Source organism: Sus scrofa, chromosome 16 (genome assembly GCF_000003025.6).
Source record: "Sus scrofa isolate TJ Tabasco breed Duroc chromosome 16, Sscrofa11.1, whole genome shotgun sequence".
Taxonomy (NCBI): Eukaryota; Metazoa; Chordata; class Mammalia; order Artiodactyla; family Suidae; genus Sus; species Sus scrofa.
The window spans coordinates 65,641,865-65,656,070 of NC_010458.4; the positions used below are offsets into that span (position 1 = coordinate 65,641,865).

Consider the following 14,206-nt stretch of genomic DNA (forward strand, 5'->3'; position numbering starts at 1 on the left):
TTTCCCCTTTCCACTTGGCACACATCCAAAATTCCCTACGAAGGCCAGGACCTGCTGTGTAACAGCAAAAACCCGCACAAAAGGCTCAGATCCTTAGCTCCTGTGGAAAGACTCACGCGACTTTATCCCCAGTAGGTCAGTGGCTTGGAACCTTACGGTTTCCTGGGCAACGCCATTGTTGGGTGCTCCGGGCGGGGGAGGGGTAACCAAGGACAACGGCCGGAAGAGAACTCTGGAAGAGAGAGAAAGTCACAGGGGGAAAATGGGCAGCACGTGCTGGTGCTCCGGTCATCGCGAGTGATTCGAGGGCTTGACACGAGGCGAGCGCAGAGGGCGGGAGAGGCTGGAGAACGCGCCTGTGATTGGCAGGCCAGGGATAACGGGACGCTTGTGATTGGGCGAGGCCAAGACGAAGGGCTGCTTTTTGAACCGCGTAGGGTTCTGGGTAGCAAAGGCCTTGGAAGGGTCTTAACTGAAAGGGGGAGGGGGAAGGTCGCCAACAAACGGCTGAGCTCACAATCCGGGCCGGGACTAGGCCGGGACGTCCCCCTCCCCCCATGGAGAGAGCCAGGCCGGAGCCGCCGCCTCAGCCCCGCCAACTGCCGCGGGTGACCCCGCCGCGCCCGCTGCGCCCCGCTCCGCCCCCGCTGCCCGTCGAGGGAGTTTCTTTTAGGGCAGCGGCCGTGGAGCCCTCTCCGTCGCCGCCCGCCCCATGCGCGGCCGCCATTGCGACCGTGGCCTCGTCGTACGGGGAGGCCCCGGCGTCGAGCGTACAGCCCGCGGCACGGCGGCTCCTGCAGGTGAAGCCCGAGCAGGTGTTGCTTTTGCCCCCAGGGCCACCACTGCCTCAGACCCGGGAAGAAGGCGCAGCCGCCTCACCCGCGCAGGCGCGGCTGCTGCAGCTGAGGCCCGAGCTGCTTCTGCTGCCGCCACCGCTGCCAGCGTCCGAGGGCGCCCCCAGCAGGCCCGAGTTGCAGCCCCGGACCCTGCACGTTAAGGCGGAGAAGCAAGAGTTGGGGCCCGGCTTGGATCCGTCGGTGGGGCCTCGGAGGGTCTTTGAGGCAGGCCCTAAGGTCTCCAGGGCTACCAAGGTGGAAGGCCCCGGGCCGGACCTCGACAGCAGCCGAGGGGAAGAGAAGGGCAAGTTAGAGGCGGAGGAGGTCATGAGCTACACGCTGAAAGGCGGGGAAGGCAAAAGCTTAGCGGCCCTCAGAGAAGGAGTCATCAAAACGGAAGAGCCCGAGAGACTCCGCGACGACTGCAGGCTTGGCACAGAGTCCGCGTCCAATGGTCTGGTCCATGGCAGCAAGGATGTCATCCTGACCCAACCGTCTAGTGCCTTTGGGCCCCACCAACAGGACCTCAGGATCCCTTTGACTCTTCACACCGTACCGCCTGGGGCTCGGATCCAATTTCAGGGACCTCCACCCTCAGAGCTGATACGGTTGACCAAGGTCCCCTTAACACCAGTGCCTATTAAAATGCAGTCCTTACTGGAGCCTTCTGTAAAAATTGAAACCAAAGATGTCCCGCTCACCGTGCTTCCCTCAGATGCAGGTATTAGACGGCAGGGGAATCAATCTGGTTTTCAAACTTCGTCTATTGCCCCATAGCTGACATGTCAGCTGTTGAGAAGCCTAACCTAGAGAAATAAAATCTTGGATTCAGGGCAGTCTTCCCAGGTATCACTTCTGACTTGTACATATACCAGTAAAATACACTAACCATTCAAGATACCCAAACATTAAAAACAATCTGTTTTAAGGCCTAGTGAAGGATGAGATTTAAATGTGACTAATGGTTACACACAAAAATAGAAATATCTTTGCTGGTAACATAAAGCTCAGTTTATATGCAAGAAATAATCAACAGTTTACTGTATTATAGTGGCTCAGTATTTTTATGTGTATCAAGAAACAAATAGTATTTAATGGAAAAATGTTAATAAACGAGTTTATACTGGATTGAGAGGTGATTTATCTTTAAAATGAAGAGTAAAAAATTTTCTAGGAGTAAGCAGTGTATAATTTATTGTAACAGTATTCTAAAAGCTAAGGATTTATAGAAATAAAATGAGAATACTATAAAATAAGAAAAACTTTTCAAAGAAATGACCATACTTACAGCAGTAACAATTATAAGTAGGTCTTTTATTTCTACCCATTATTGCAAAATAGATACCTAGATTTAATTCACACAGAATACTATGCCAATGAATGTCATGTCAATCTTCAGTTCACATTTTCATGAGCTTTTATATTGTTTTTGTTCTTGTTTTCTTTACTGATTCTTCCTTCCCACTGCACCCTCTTGCTTTTTCTGTTCATTAGTTTTTGGTTTTTTTTTGTTTGTTTTGTTTGTTTTTGCTTTTTAGGGCCAAACCTGCAGCATATGGAAGTTCCCAGGCTAGGGGTCGAATCAGAGCTGTAGCTACCGGCCTACACCACAGCTCATAGCAATACAATTTGAGTGATGTCTGCGACCTACAGCACAGCTCACAGCAATGCCAGATCCTTAACCCACTGAGCGAGGCCAGGGATCAAACCAACATTATCATGGATATTAATTAGGTTCGTTACCACTGAGCCACAACAGGAACTCCTCTCTTCATTAGTTTTTAAGCTTTGATGTCATTTTGTAAAGAAGAGAAAGGGAAAGCTTTTAAAATAATACATATTTCACCCTTTGTGCATTTTAAAATTTTATGTATTAACCCTAAAATGGAAAGAAACAACATGTTAAGTTTATATACAGTTGTTTTTGATGAATTTTGTAAGAGACATGAATTTAACCATCTTCCCTTTACTGTAATTTCAGCTGTCTCTGTGACATTCGGAAAGTCAACTTTTATTATTTTCCTCTTATTTTTCTCCCAGGACATGGGACTAGTGTTAATGACCCACCTTAGCAGGTGCTTATCCTTAATAATGAAATGTAACTATAAGAAGTTTCTTTGTTGGAATGGACACTCCAGCAGCATGTAAATGAGTTCTTTAAACTTTTAGGGTATACCCACCTAGTGCTAGGATTATACTCATGAGTAAGTCATAGTTCCGGTTCCCCAGTAATAGAATATTTTTAATGGGAAATAAACTAAATGTTAACTATCGTTAGAGGTACTAATATAACTCAAAGAAGTAATGAGCCAGCAGTTTACTGTGTCTTCAATATATTACTTCTACAATATCTTCAGCAATATTACTCATTTTGAGGAAAAGAGTCATTCTAAGCCACAGGTTAGAATGCTGAATTCAAGCGTTATGAGGAATTCTGGAATACTGGCAATTCTTTGGCTATATTGAAGTGTATTATTTTCTCCAGATATTTAAAAAGTAAATATAAAGGAGATGCACTTCACTTTAAAATTGTGTGTGTGTGTATGGCCCATTAATTTAGTCTCTTAATTTTTGTCATGTAGGAATACCTGATACTCCATTCAGTAAGGACAGAAATGGTCATGTGAAGCGACCCATGAATGCATTTATGGTTTGGGCAAGGATCCACCGGCCAGCACTAGCCAAAGCTAACCCAGCAGCCAACAATGCAGAAATCAGTGTCCAGCTTGGGTTGGAATGGAACAAACTTAGTGAAGAACAAAAGAAACCGTATTATGATGAAGCACAAAAGATTAAAGAAAAGCACAGAGAGGAATTTCCTGGTAATCAAACGAAATGAACAAAGCGTCTTTCTAATTTCTTTTAAATTAACTTGTCTAGGTAAAGATTAGGTTAGGTTGAGATTGTAATTTTTTTCTAATTTCATATATACAGTAGAGAGAATAATGGCTAATACTGTAGTAATGATTGAACTGATACCGGGCATGAGTTTTCTTAAGCAGAACAAAGGTCGCTCTCATATTTGCAAACTAATGCAAACTTGGGACATAAGTTTAACTGCAGTTTTGATTAAATATATACATGTAAACTTAAGGTAAAGCTCTGGAGTTCTAGGCTATAATTTTTCAAATATGCTGGAAAATGAAGTGTTCAGATCCTAGCAACAGAAAAAATATTCAGTGCACATTATAGGCATTAACACTGTACTCCATTTTAATATTATATGCTTATCAGAACATAGTCCTGCCTTCTGATTGCTCGGCTTATCCTCCTCATGATATTGTTTAAAATAAATTCTGATTTTCTCCCCAGCAATGAGGACACTGATACTAAGCTTGAGTAAAAGCACAGTATATGCCCAACATATTGTGCATGGTGGGAAAATAATTTTTCCATACTAGTAGCAGAGACGTTCTAGAGGGAGTGGTCAGAGGCAGCGGTTACAGGAGACTAGTGATTTGCCCGGTTACACAGCAGATCACTACAATTGCCATAACTCCACTTTTCTGAGTTTGAAAGGAGATTGGGTGGTTTGTGGACTTGGAGACTGCCAAGTCTAAGAGAGTGATTCTTCCTGAAGGAGGCATACAAATAGTGACTGGTCATTAGTAACCACCTCATTGTAAAATATAGACAATTTTATCTTATAGAAAGTGAGGAAACAGAAAGAAATAAATAGTATCGTACTGGGACATTGTTTTATAGGTGGAGAAAAAGCTTTGGGATTCAAACTCATTGCCTTTACTGTTGATTTTACTACAAATTCAGTATGTGTCTTAGGTTACAAGACATTTGCCCTTGTTCTTCCTTTGAATTATGGATTTCAACATTGGCCACTAGCTAGGAGCCATATGGATATATATGTTTGATAAAATGCACAGGAAATAGTATCATAGGGATGGAAAAGATACTTTAGATAATTAAGACCTAGAAGGGTTTTAGACTTTTAATGTGAAAAGAATTACTTAAAGCCTAAATAGGATTCATATGTTTGAATTAAAAATAGTTTACCTTCTTTTATAGGTTGGGTTTATCAGCCTCGACCAGGGAAGAGAAAACGCTTCCCTCTAAGTGTTTCCAATGTATTTTCTGGTACAACACAGAATATAATCTCTACAAATCCTACAACAATTTATCCTTATCGCTCACCTACCTACTCTGTGGTAATTCCCAGCCTACAGAACACCATCACTCATCCAGTTGGTGAGTTGGTTTTATTGTAAATTACAATTTTTTAAATGGCTGTGTGATAATTTTACTTCTTAACTTGCAATTTTGTTTCTGTTAGCTTAAAGATTCAGAAAACAGTATTAAGGAAAAAAATCAGAAAGACAAAGTATTAAATCAGAGATGGAAAAATTTCAGTAGATATCAAAACCCTTGATTTGCCAGAGTAGCAAATGTTCCGCGTCAGACCTTTTAAGCAAATGAGGATGAGTCCATGGATTATGCAGATAATGCAGGAAATGGCTGAAGTAATTCAATAGGAAATAGGAACATCTTTTTACTGTCAGCATAAAAGAATGCCTTGCTGATGGGATATGAGACATCCTGTCCTGGAATCTAGTAATGGTGACTGATCTGTTAAGACCATTTTCCTGCTGCTCTACAAAACCAATGCAAGTAATCTATTTTATACCAAGTATTTGGTTCATTATATCATCTTTCCATAAATTTCTCCTCTATTATCAGCTCTTTTCAACATTCCTGTCTGTTGCTTTTAAGGACCCCAAATTGAGACTCTAATGTCTTAAGACCTTTTTTTAGGTCAATCCATCATTAGTTTGTTCTTCCACAGCCTATTTTAGTCATCTCTTAGGCAGAGCTTTGTACATTCACTACTTAACTATCACTTATCCTGAAACTACTGCTCTTTCCACTTTCCATCTACTCAGACCGATGTGTCGAGAAGTTGAGATATCTTGAAGATTGCCTTATTAGGACCTTATGCATTTTGAGTTTGGTTTTCCTATGTGTCATTATAGCAATGGATAGCAACAAAGCCACATTCAAGGTGTCTAGGCAGAAGAGAAAAATGCAGAAAACTGATCCTGTCACCTTGTTCTCTCCCAGCACAGTCAGGCACTTTCACCTTTCACTATGCCATAGTATCTCTCTTAATCTTGTATTTCAGTCTAAGCTTAATTATGCTTTCATTAACTTACCTTGTTCTGTTATTTATGATGTGTACTTTTATAATCTATGTTTCTTCTCTTTACCCTTTTTTTCTAATACCTCTCTTCCATGTCATTCGATCCACAGTTAAATGCCATAGGTTTTCTTTTCCCAGAAACATATTTATCAATGTTCTTACTTGAGGTGGCTGACAGTTTTATACAATATATTAATGTTATGCAATTATGAGCAAAGATTTGGGGAGGTATAAAGTGGAAGATTTTCCTCTGATATTGGAAGATCTCTTGCACCCATGATATTTTATATAAATAAGTATGACAGGAAGAATTATAGGAAGCATTTCAGAGCCATATACAAAGTAATCAAATCTTAGGCAAAATAATGATCTTTTGTTTGCTTTTTCCTTTTTGTATTTCTCTTATTTTTGAATCTCAAATGATAAAAAAATTGTTATGTTTAAGTATGGTATTTGGGGATTATTTTTACTTACATATATAATTATATACATATGTAATAGTTGTGGTATATGTACTATATATATAATAGTTATGATGAGATTTATGAGCTACTCTGCTGTCCAGTCATACAACTTTTTTTGGCCATACCCATGGTATGTGGAATTTCCTGGGTCAGGGATCAAACCCATGCCACAGCAGCAAACCGAACCACTGCAGTGACAATGCCCAATCCTTAACCCGCTGCACCAGGGTGGGAACTCCTGTTTACAACTTTTGAAATATATTCTTTTAGTTTGTTTTCATCAGCTTGGCATTATATTACTTGGAGGAGTTGGTATCAGTTGCAGATTTTCAAATTTCACTGCATGTTTTATATTCTAAATCATTTATAAAACTCTTAAATGAGAACAAATTAGAGCACCAATCCCTAAGAAAATCTACTTTTAATTGCTTATCCATTAGGTAGGAATTTTTACACGATTCCTTTTTTTTTTTGTTTCTTTTAACTCAATTTAAATTATATTCTAAATATGAAATCATCATTTTGTTTTTCAAACTTGTTTTGTTTATTCCCATGGAAGAAAGATATCAAGTTAGTCAGATATAATTTATCTCTTTTAAAATTAAAAGATAATAATAAAATATAGCTGATTTATAGTGTTCCTTCAATTTCTGCTGTATAGCAAACTGACCCAGTCATACATACATACACATACATTCTTTTTTTTCATACTGTCTTCCATCATGTTCTAACCCAAGAGATTGGACAAGGTTCCCTGTGCTGGGGTCCTACGACCCCATTGCTTATCTACTCTAAACGTAATAGTTTACATCTACTAACCTCAAACTCTCTATCCATCCCACTCCCTCCCCTCTCCCCAGCAAACACAAGTCTGCTCACCATGTCCGTGATATGTTTCTGTTTTGTCAATAGGATCATTTGTGCCATATTTTAGATTCCAGATATAAGTGGTATCATATGTTATTTGTCTTTCTTTTCTGACTTACTTCAGTTAGTATGAGAATCTCTAGTTGCATCCACATTGGCATTGTTTTGTCCTGTTTTATGACTGGGTAGTATTTCATTGTATACATGTACCACATCTTCTTAATCCATTCCTCTCTTGATGGACTTTTGGGTTGTTTCCATGTCTCGGCTATTGTGAATAGTGCTGCAGTGAACATAGGTGTGCATGTGTCTTTTTGCATGAAAGTTTTGTCCAGATATATGCCAAGGATCATATGATAGTTCTATACTTAGTTTTCTGAGGAACATTCATACTGTTTTCCATAGTGGTTATACCAATTTACATTCCTACCAACAATGAAGCAGGGTTCCCTTTTCTCCACAACCTCTCCAGCATCATTGACTTGTTAATGATGGCAATTCTATTGGTGTAAGGTGGGTATCTTATTATAGTTTTGATTTGCATTTCTCTAACAATTAGTGATGTTGAGCATTTTTTCCTAATTTATCTCATAACAGGAACAATTTGCTCTTTTTTTTTTTAAACAAGCTTTGTGCACTAACATGTATAGATTTTTACCAGCTTTTCAAGTGTAGAAAAAGGACTCACAAAGCTATAGTTCTAAAATTAATCACTACCAGTAACTTGGAGTTATGCTGACTTTCTAAAAGCACTCTGATATAGCATTTTTTGGTGGCGAGACCACTTGTATCTCCTTTATCTATTATTTTCTCAGTTATTACTTTGAGTTTCTTTGAAGTTCTTACTTAAGTGAATGCTACCTAAGATCTAGTTGTATTCATTTTGTCAATTTGGATTAGAACATTCTGTGAACATGCCATTAGATTGCAGTCAATCTAATATTCTTAAACTATCTGCTATAAAAATGAATTAGGGTTCAGATATCTTCTTAAGGTCTTCCTTAGTAGGAATGAAGTTTTACGTCTCTCTATTCTTCTTTCAGTTGCCTTTTATACCATAATAACTATTCTGTTGATTTCACTGAGTCTCTTCTTTCTATAAAAGTATTTAAAAGGTCACGTAGTATTGACTTTAAGGTCCCTCAGGTATGATTCCCTCAATTCTCCTTTGGACTGTAATTTTTACTTGCATCTGACTTGCACACTTTGGTTTCCCTGTTTTACACATTTGGCCAAGCTTTTCATTTTGAAAAGATATCTTTCCCTTTTATGGGTTCTGTTTGATTTGGCCAGTTAGCCATAACAACTTGATGATTTTTGAAACACATTTTTCCTTCTGGTTTTTTAGCATTGTCGTGTAAAATAACCTTCATTCTTCTATGAGTGTTTTATTTTAGTTATGCCTAACAGCCTTTTTTTCCTAGCCACTATTTGGAGTTCCAAAAATCTAATAAAAATTTTGCTCTCACATTTAATCCTATATCTGGAGCCCTCTGTTTCTAGTTTCTGAAAGTACTTATAGCCTGGGAGTCCAGAATACTTTTTAGATACTTTGTTTTATCAAATGTCTTTTTTTTTTTTTTTCTTTTTTAGGGCTGCACCATGGCATATGGAGATTCCCAGGCTAGGGGTCGAATCTAGCTGCTGACCTATGCCACAGTCACAGCAACATAGGACCTGAGCTGGGTCTGTGACCTACACCACAGCTCATGGCAATGCCGGATCCTTAACCCACTGAGTGAGGCCAGGGATTGAACCTGCAACCTCATGGTTACTAGTCAGAGTCCTTTCTACTGCGCCACAATGGGAACTTCTATCAAATGTCTTTGATACCAATTATGCCAGCATTTTCATTTTAAGTAGTCACATTTATTTTAAGGGCTTCTGGAACTTTGGTAGAAGCTATATTTATTTTAACGTGGCTTCTAAATATCAGCTTTATATATCTATGAATTTTCAGGTGCTATCATTTCATTCTTTACATTTTATTTCTCAAACCTGAAATGAGTTTTCCTTATTACATCTTAACTCACTTGACATCTTTCACTCCTGTGAATTCATACATTTTCTCTAAATTTTTATTTTAAACATATTTACTACTATTTTAATATTTTTATAGTAGATGAATGATTCCATTTTGGTTTACTGACCTCTTTTTGTTTAACTGAAATAAAACAAAAAAACCACCAACATTCTGATAGTGTTATAATCCCCCCAAATCTGGTCTTGTTCCTGTCTTAAGATCAGTTCTAGAAAAGTATTGTGTCCATAAGAAACAAAGCTATAGCTTGAAAATGCCTTAAAAATTGATGTATCTCATTATTGTAGGTTTTCTTGAAGGGGCAAGGAAGGAGGAATCATATGGTTCAAGCTAGAGTAAGTCTTCTTAGGGCTCCTCATTACCATTGTTGCTTCCCCAAAGTCCCATCTTTCTTATCAGTTGCCTAACTGATCTTGCCAAGCCTCCACTTCCCATCTTTGTCTCTATAACTCTGTTTTTCTCTCCTATCCTTCTCTTTCTCTGCCTCTGTTTCTCTCTCCTCAGCCATATGCTAGTCCTCTTGCCCTTCTTACTACTTCTATACAGCTTTTTATTATAGAGAAATTTGGTCTATTCTCACTTTCTGCCCTTCTGTACCTGTTTCTGTTCCCCAATCATACAATAAAAGCTTAGTTGCATCTTTCATAAATTGAGCATAGGCAGTGGATTTTTCCTCTTTAGAAGTGGGGGATGAGAGATTTGCAGGAATTATTGAAAACTATTAACTTCAATTTTTTTCTTTTCTCATTACCATACTGTACTGTAGATCTAAAATTCTGTTCTTTACCTCATGTACTGAATAGGTAAAGCTAGCTGCTTTAACATGCCCTGAAACATAATGGTTTAAACAGAATCATGGTTTATTTTTTCTACCAACATAAACTCCAACATAGGCATTTCTGGCTTTCTTCCAAATAATTTATGGACACAGGTTTATTCTACCCTGTGGCTCTCTCATCCTTGATATGTAGCATCCATGTGTGTATGAACCTGCAGATGAGAAAAAAGCACGGAGGATCATGCCTGAGAGTTTTTTGTGGGCCAGTCTCAGAAGTGGTGCACAGCACTTTTACTTCCATTGGGTAGCCTGAGCAACGAGACCACTCCTAACTCCAGGGGAAGCTGGGAAATATAATCTAGCTGCATGCTAGAAGCAGAGAAAATAGGTGTCTGGGTGGTCTTTTCCATACTTTATCTACAGTTTGATACGTTAGAGCTCTTCCCTTTCTACAAGGTTTCTCTATATACTGACAGTTTATCAGTGATGACTAAATGTTGTAGACTTTAACCTCCTGTTTAGCAACCTGAATTTTGACTTTTAGGACATCTTCATTATACTTTCACATGGCTCTCTATGCATCTGATTTTTTTTTTTACCTCAGACCAAAATGATGTTTGACACATGTTAGTTGATTAGTGAATGTATGTTTAATTAAATGAGTGCATGATTTTAAAATCACCTCATGCCTCACTGGTAACCCTTCTTTCATAAAATATCTTTGGTAGAAAAGTACATTTGATAACAGCCAAAAGATGAGTCCCCTTCCTTCTTCAGTAATTGAAATAATATTGCTCTCTACAGCGCCTGTAATTTCTGTTTCCTTTGCCTAATAAGACCACACTTCTTTTTTTGAGGACTAAGAGCCCCTTGTACAGTACAGGGAAAAGAAATCTGTGTCAGAGGTAGATTTTAGGAGCAGATATTTTGGGTGCAATTCAGTGAATAAAGCTTTGAGAGATTTTAAAAGTCAGCCTGGCTTCAAAGTTGTTCTGAGGAGATTCCTCTTCTATCAGATCAGTTGTAGAGGTGCTATCAGCTATAGGCTTATTTGTTAGTTTGCTTTTTCTTTCATCTAGTTATAGCTTTCTTAACTGTTCTTAACCAGATTCTGTGCCAGGTAATGGGGATGTAAATGTGAATTAAACTGTTCCTGCTCTTAAGCCTCCAATTTTGTGATTGTGGAAATGGTGTCCGACCTGCACATTTACACTATTTTATGATATGGACTAGATTTATAGGACCAGAGGGTACATGAAAAAGGGAAATTATTTTATGTTTGATTAATCAGGAAAGGCTGAAGGCCTGTGTCTCACATATGGGAGGGCTAGTCCATGTAATCCCATTAACTAAGAATCAGGACAGCTTCATCAATACCCTGCTCCTGTGCTGCCTCTACTTCATTGGGTCAGAGACCATCTTCAAACAGGGAACTAAATCTAGTCACTTGTGATGGAAGATGATGGGTGGTAATGTGAGAAAAATGATGTATATATCTATGTGTGACTGGGTCACTTTGCTGTACAGTAGAAATTGACAGAACATTGTAAATCAACTATAACAGGGGAAACAAAAATCTTACAAAAAATAATATATCCTTTAATTCCCTACCTCCATGTTTAAGGAGAGGTATTATTTGCTTTATCTGCAGAGAAGGAAGGAGAGGAAGGTGTTACCTGGGCAGGGCTGAGAAAAGATCCACATTCCTTTCTGCCTCTGACAAAAACATTTCTAACCATAAGGTCTGTTCTTGGACTGCATCTTCTATATTAACAGAGACCTTACTGCACTGGAATAAACTAGATTCTCTCTGTATTTCTTTGGGAAAGTTTAAATTTAGTCTAAGTGAATAACTTAGCAACTCAGTCAGCAATCCTCTCTTCCTCAGGATCAAAAATATCAAATACATGATTATTTTACCTGCCTTTAAAAGTGCTGCTCTATGTGTCATGCCCTGCTGCAATAATATTCCTTTCTTATCCATTCCAAATTGTTGACCTATGGCAAGTCCTAGTCTCACTTGAGAATTTCCTTATGTATTCACATTGAAGTCAATAAAGCAAAATAATTTTACTGATTATTTCTTTAGTTTTTTTCAATTAAAAAATGAAATGTTGAGAATTCCCATTGTGGCTCAGCAGGTTAAGAACCTGAATAGTATCCATGAGAATGCAGGTCCAAGCCCTGGCCTTGCTCGGTGGGTTAAGGATCTGCCATTGCCACCAGCTGTGGTGTAGGTTGCAGATGTGGCTCAGATCTGGCAGTTGTTGTGGCTGTGGCATAGGCCGGCAGCTGCAGCTCAGATCTGACCCCTATCCCGGGAACTTCCATATGCCTATTCCGCAGATGCAGCCATAAAAATTAAAAAAAAAAAAAAAAAAAAAGAAATGTTGGAGTTTCCCTTGCGGCACAGTGGATTAAGAATATGACTTCAGCAGCTTGGGTCACTGTGAAGGTGTGGACTCCATCCCCAGCTTGATGCAGTGTGTTGAAGGATTCTGCATTGCCAGAGCTGTGGGGTAGGTTGCAGCTGTGGCTTGGATTTAATCCCTGGCCTGGGACTATGCCACAGGTGTAGTCATAAAAAATTAATTAATTAATTAATTTAAAGAATTAAATGTCATTCATAATTTAGCTTAATATAGGTATACAAAATAAAAGAAAAAATGACTCATACAACTACACTGAAACCTCTAGTAATACTTAAAATAAAATTAATATATTTAGAGAATAGAAAATTCAAATAGTAGCCATAGGTTTAAAGTGAAAGTCTGGCTTCTCATGGCCCTGTCTTCTCTTCCAGATGAATACTCTTTAAAAGTAAGCACCATCAGTAGTTTCATATTATTTCCTTAGAAATGTTTATGTATAAATACCAGCATTTGTGTATATTTTGTCTTTTACTCAATCAGTCATTTTATTCATCCAAAAAATATTTGTTAAGGGACTGTTCTGTGCTAGGCAGTATCTTGAGCCTTGGGGAAACAATAGTGAACAAAAGAGAAAAGGTTTCTCCTCTTAGGACACTTAGAATCTAGGTGAGAAAGAGAGACAGGAATGTAAAATAAAGCATGGGATCGTTTCAGTTCAAAATGTTATTAAGGAAATAGGGTGGTGGTGCTCTTACATAAGGTGGTTAGTGAAGGCTTCTGCTTCTACAGTTTATTGTATTCTACTGAACAAAGTAGAATAGGGAGTGACTCAATTCACGCCTGACCTATGTTATTTTTTTTTTCTGAAGGTGAAGCTCCACCTGCCATCCAGCTGCCCACACCAGCAGTCCAGCGCCCAAGTCCCATCACACTTTTCCAGCCCAGTGTCTCCACTGCCCAGGTGGCTGTCCAGGCTCCAAGTCTGCCCCTCCGTCCAGCACTCCCACCCCAGCGCTTTGCTGGGCCCTCCCAAACGGACACTCATCGGCTGCATTCTGGAGCCAGTTGCTCTGTGAAGAGACCCACTCCTGTCTCTCCGGAAAGCACCAGTAGGATTCCAACTAGTGCAAGTACTGCCCATGCCAGATTTGCATCCTCAACCATCCAGCCTCCCAAGGAGTATCCCAGCGTTTCTACTTGTCCCAGAAGTGCTCCAATCCCCCAGCCTCCTCCTATTCCACACTCACATGTCTACCAGCCCCCTCCCCTTGGCCATCCAGCCACGTTGTTTGGGACACCACCTCGATTCTCTTTTCATCACCCTTACTTCCTACCTGGACCTCACTACTTCCCATCAAGGTAAATGAATAGTTTATTTCCTTTCTCCTAAAAATTCTTACAGAGAATGAATTTTGACATCTGAAGTCCTTTTTTTTTCCCCTGAGAAAGGAACTTCCTCAATTCTGCTTAGGATCTTATTTAGATTAGTGGCTGAATAGGGGCCAAGCAGTTAACATAAATACATGGAGGGGGGCAGATGAGGACTGGAGGAGCCAAGGAGAGTACATCTCCCATCCTTCGGGGCAGCTGCTACTCAGCTCCAGCCTACTGTTGCCATGTGAAAATACAGGCCCCAATGTTGTCAGATTTGATTTTTCATGAGGAAAATCAGTTATAAAGAGTTATAATTGACCTT

General features: G+C 39.4%; 1 protein-coding gene across 2 annotated transcripts in view; it reads left to right on the top strand.

The window, feature by feature from the left end:
- SOX30 (SRY-box 30) overlaps positions 243 to 14,206 on the top strand; it is a 35,587-nt gene continuing 21,623 nt past the window's right edge. The window contains exons 1-4 of one of the 2 annotated variants that reach the window (XM_003134105.5): positions 243 to 1,557; positions 3,419 to 3,658; positions 4,860 to 5,039; positions 13,380 to 13,869. In XM_003134105.5, the coding sequence (XP_003134153.1) occupies positions 558 to 1,557; positions 3,419 to 3,658; positions 4,860 to 5,039; positions 13,380 to 13,869 (1,910 nt within the window). In that variant the 5' untranslated portion in view covers positions 243 to 557. The remainder of the gene's footprint in view (positions 1,558 to 3,418; positions 3,659 to 4,859; positions 5,040 to 13,379; positions 13,870 to 14,206) is intronic. The other variant, XM_003359837.4, reaches the window with a different exon arrangement.